General features: G+C 38.5%; 1 protein-coding gene across 1 annotated transcript; it reads right to left on the reverse strand.

Annotated features, from left to right (window-relative positions):
- Positions 1–1,122: 1,122 nt before the first annotated feature.
- On the reverse strand, positions 1,123–2,098 carry LOC101780704. Its single transcript, XM_004968661.1, has 3 exons — positions 1,910–2,098; positions 1,443–1,682; positions 1,123–1,338 (listed from the first exon to the last, which is right to left on the reverse strand). The coding sequence occupies exons 1-3, from the start codon at positions 2,096–2,098 to the stop codon at positions 1,123–1,125; spliced, it is 645 nt and encodes a 214-aa protein (XP_004968718.1).
- Between the last annotated feature and the right edge of the window lie 1,103 nt (positions 2,099–3,201).

Here is a 3,201-nt window from a genome sequence, read left to right on the forward strand (position 1 = left end):
GGGAGTCCCTGCCTCGCCCTATATTTCCGAGGGCAGGGTTACAAATCGGTTGGTTAGAAGAATACTAGTCGGATATGACTAGAGGAGTTCTACTCTTATTACAACGAGTGCTTTCCTAATCCTCGACTAGTTCCTGTCTTTCCATGTAAACTACGCCATCCCGCGCCATGGTCTCCATGTCAGATGCATCTTGGTGTCCAGCCCCATATTTAGGATTGTCCTTACCTTCTGGTGGGTCCATAAATGTATGTACGACACCGTCAACAGCCTCCCATGCTATTTCGGTCAAAAAAAGAATTTGGTGTAGCACATATCCTATTGTATGGTTTATAGATCATATTCTCTTGTTGTGTAGGTTTGATGTCGTTCGGGGTTGACTACTTACGGTCTAGGGGCTGTGGATAGTACCCAAATGAGTGTAATAATGATGCCCCTATGCCTCCACTGCTCACGGTCCCTCATTGTTTATGTAGCGTGCTAACGGAGGTGAAGCAATCAAGGCACTCTAAAACCACCAAGAGAACCTACTACTACTGCTAGATCAAGTATGCTTGCCAATGAGTCCTTGCTATTTTTTTAGTGGATAGATGTGCCTGAGAAGTTGGACCAAAGGGGCCCAATGACACCACCTCTTAGGGAGCAAGGCAAGAATACCCACATAGGACATAGGGTAGTACACTCTTGAGCGGCCTGAATGTGTCTAAACTTGCTTGTCGCTCCCTTTTCCCTCTCGTGGAGCGCTCGAAAGATTTTCCCCTGATAAGATCTCAAAGGGGGTTTGTCTAACCCCACTACCAAGGTTATGTTTAGAACACTAAATAGCAGTTCAATATACTATATTAGTTATTGTAGCAATAGATTTTATTTTTTGAATTTCTAAAGTTTTAATGGTCCCATGATTCGACAAATTTGTTTACGGAAGGCTCACAAATTGAAGAAAACACCCCAACATACATGGGGGTTACTTCTATTTATGCATTCATTCATTCCACTCATGCCAAATATTCCCTACATACAAGGGACTTACTTTTATTTTTGCATTCATTCATTCCACTCATGCCAAATATTTGCTCATTCTCTTATTTCCCTTAGCATATAATGGATGCGGTCATGAGCTTCACATTAGAAGAATGGCGCACGTCGGGGAATTCCCTTGCGTCTATGACGAGCAATCCTTTTCAGTTGTGGTTCTTCGTCATTCTTGTCATTGCAACTATCTTTGTCATTAGCAGTGCTTGAATCAACATCATCACTTCTGGTCACATCATCCTTTTCGCTACATTGAGAACTGTTTTCAACCATGGTTGTCCTATTCATATCCTTTTTTGTGCTTCTCAGCTGTATGGAATCATTAAAAAAATTCATTTGAGCTCAAGCATATAAGATTATTTGTGAAACTTATTTCTTGTTTTAACTTAATCTTTAGATGCGTAATAACTTACATGGCATCCAAGAGAGCAGAAGTGGAATGCATCAAGTAGACCACGACCACATGTCTCACAATTATGTGCTGATAATGTAGGTGCCTTACAAAGAGAGACACCACATCCGCGTTGTTGTGGCCGCTCATTCAAGAATACAACCCTTGCACTATTGATTATGTAAGTTTGCACATCACTGATATCGAGAATGTCCTCAATCTCAGAAACCCTTACAACATTATGGTAGGATGATCGCCTTATCTGGAAGATCCAATATTGAAAAAGTAAAATTTGCTATCATCATTTCTTAGGACATATTGTTTAGCATGGCTTGTGAATAAAGTGTATTTATGTACATTAAAAGTTATAACACACTTTATGTAGAGTTTTATGCTTGTATTGTCAATGTGAGGTAAAGTAAGGTGGAACAATAAAAAAGAGATCCAAATCATAAAACATCCTATCAACCGCATGATGAAATTTCATACCTGGATTACACGATGGGTGGAATGATCACATGAACGGCAATAGTAGCAAAATGCAGCTGGTGACACCTCACACTGAATGCAAAATAGATTACATTCATTGCGAGTAGCGAGAGGATGACTTGCGCAAGTGGTAAAGAACTGTGTTGCAAGCAGTAGCTCTAGCCATGAAGGCACCGGCTCTCTTTTCATCGCAAAATCAATGCTCTAGTATGTTCTTTGTGCTAATAAGTGAAAGGAAGGGATGTATTTATAGGGAAAGAACCATGAGAAGTACATGCACTTTACTCTTGGCAAAGTAAGAGGTTTTGAAGAATTTGTGGTGCTTGTAACTAAAATGCTGGAAAAGTAAGAAGTTTAGCATAATTTGCGGTGCTCGTAACTGAAATGCCAGCTAATAGTTATGAGAAACAATAATAAGAAGTACATGCACTTTACTCCTGGCAAAGTAAGAAGTTTTGCATAATTTGCGGTGCTCGTAACCAAAATGCTGGCAAAGTAAGAAGTTTCTCTAATTTGCAGTGCTCGAAACTGAAATGCCGGCTAATAATTATGAAAAACAATAATGTGAGACACATGCACTTTACTCCTGGCAAAGTAAGAAGTTTTGCATAATTTGCGGTTGTAACCAAAAAGCTGGCAAAGTAAGAAGTTTCTCATAATTTGTGGTGCTTGTAACTTAAATGCTGGCTAATAATTATGAGAATCAATAATGAGAAGTACATACATTTTTCCAGTAAAACCGCGGTCATAGTAAGAACTTTTGCGTAATATGTGGAAACATGTACTTGTCCTTTAAAACCGTTGTCATAGTAAGAACTTTTGCATAATATACAGCACAAAGAACTGAACTGCTGGCTAGAAATAATAGGAAATAATAATGATAAGTACATGCACTCTTCCTGTAAAATCGGATGCAGTAAGAAGTTTGTCCTAATTTATGGCCCTAAGAACTGAAATGCTGGTTAGAAATTGTAGAAAAACGACAAGAAGAATTCCACTTCTCCTAGAAAATCTTTGGTGCAATAAGAAATTTTGCTTAATCCGTGGCATTGAGAACTAAAATATAGGGAAACAAAAATCAAAGTATACCCACTTTTATGTAAATCTGTTGGCGAAGTAAGGAGCACTGCTCCACGAATGCTCATATTGGACTTGTTCTTTGTTGTAGTATGTCTTGATTTTCTTTCATGGTTCGTAATATCAACCATGGAAGATTATTTATATGTCATATTTCTATTTTGAGGGACTTATATATCTTTGATGGTTTGGAATTTTACTACAGCAAAAATTTG

Source organism: Setaria italica, chromosome V (assembly GCF_000263155.2).
Source record: "Setaria italica strain Yugu1 chromosome V, Setaria_italica_v2.0, whole genome shotgun sequence".
In the NCBI taxonomy this organism is placed as follows: domain Eukaryota; kingdom Viridiplantae; phylum Streptophyta; class Magnoliopsida; order Poales; family Poaceae; genus Setaria; species Setaria italica.

Coding starts and splice junctions, on each gene's coding strand:
- LOC101780704 (XM_004968661.1), bottom strand. CDS start 2,098: ATGAAAAGAGAGCCGGTGCCTTCATGGCTAGAGCTACTGCTTGCAACA. Junction 1,683..1,909: donor CCACCCATCGTGTAATCCAG/GTATGAAATTTC, acceptor TGGATCTTCCAG/ATAAGGCGATCATCCTACCA. Junction 1,339..1,442: donor TCTGCTCTCTTGGATGCCAT/GTAAGTTATTAC, acceptor GATTCCATACAG/CTGAGAAGCACAAAAAAGGA.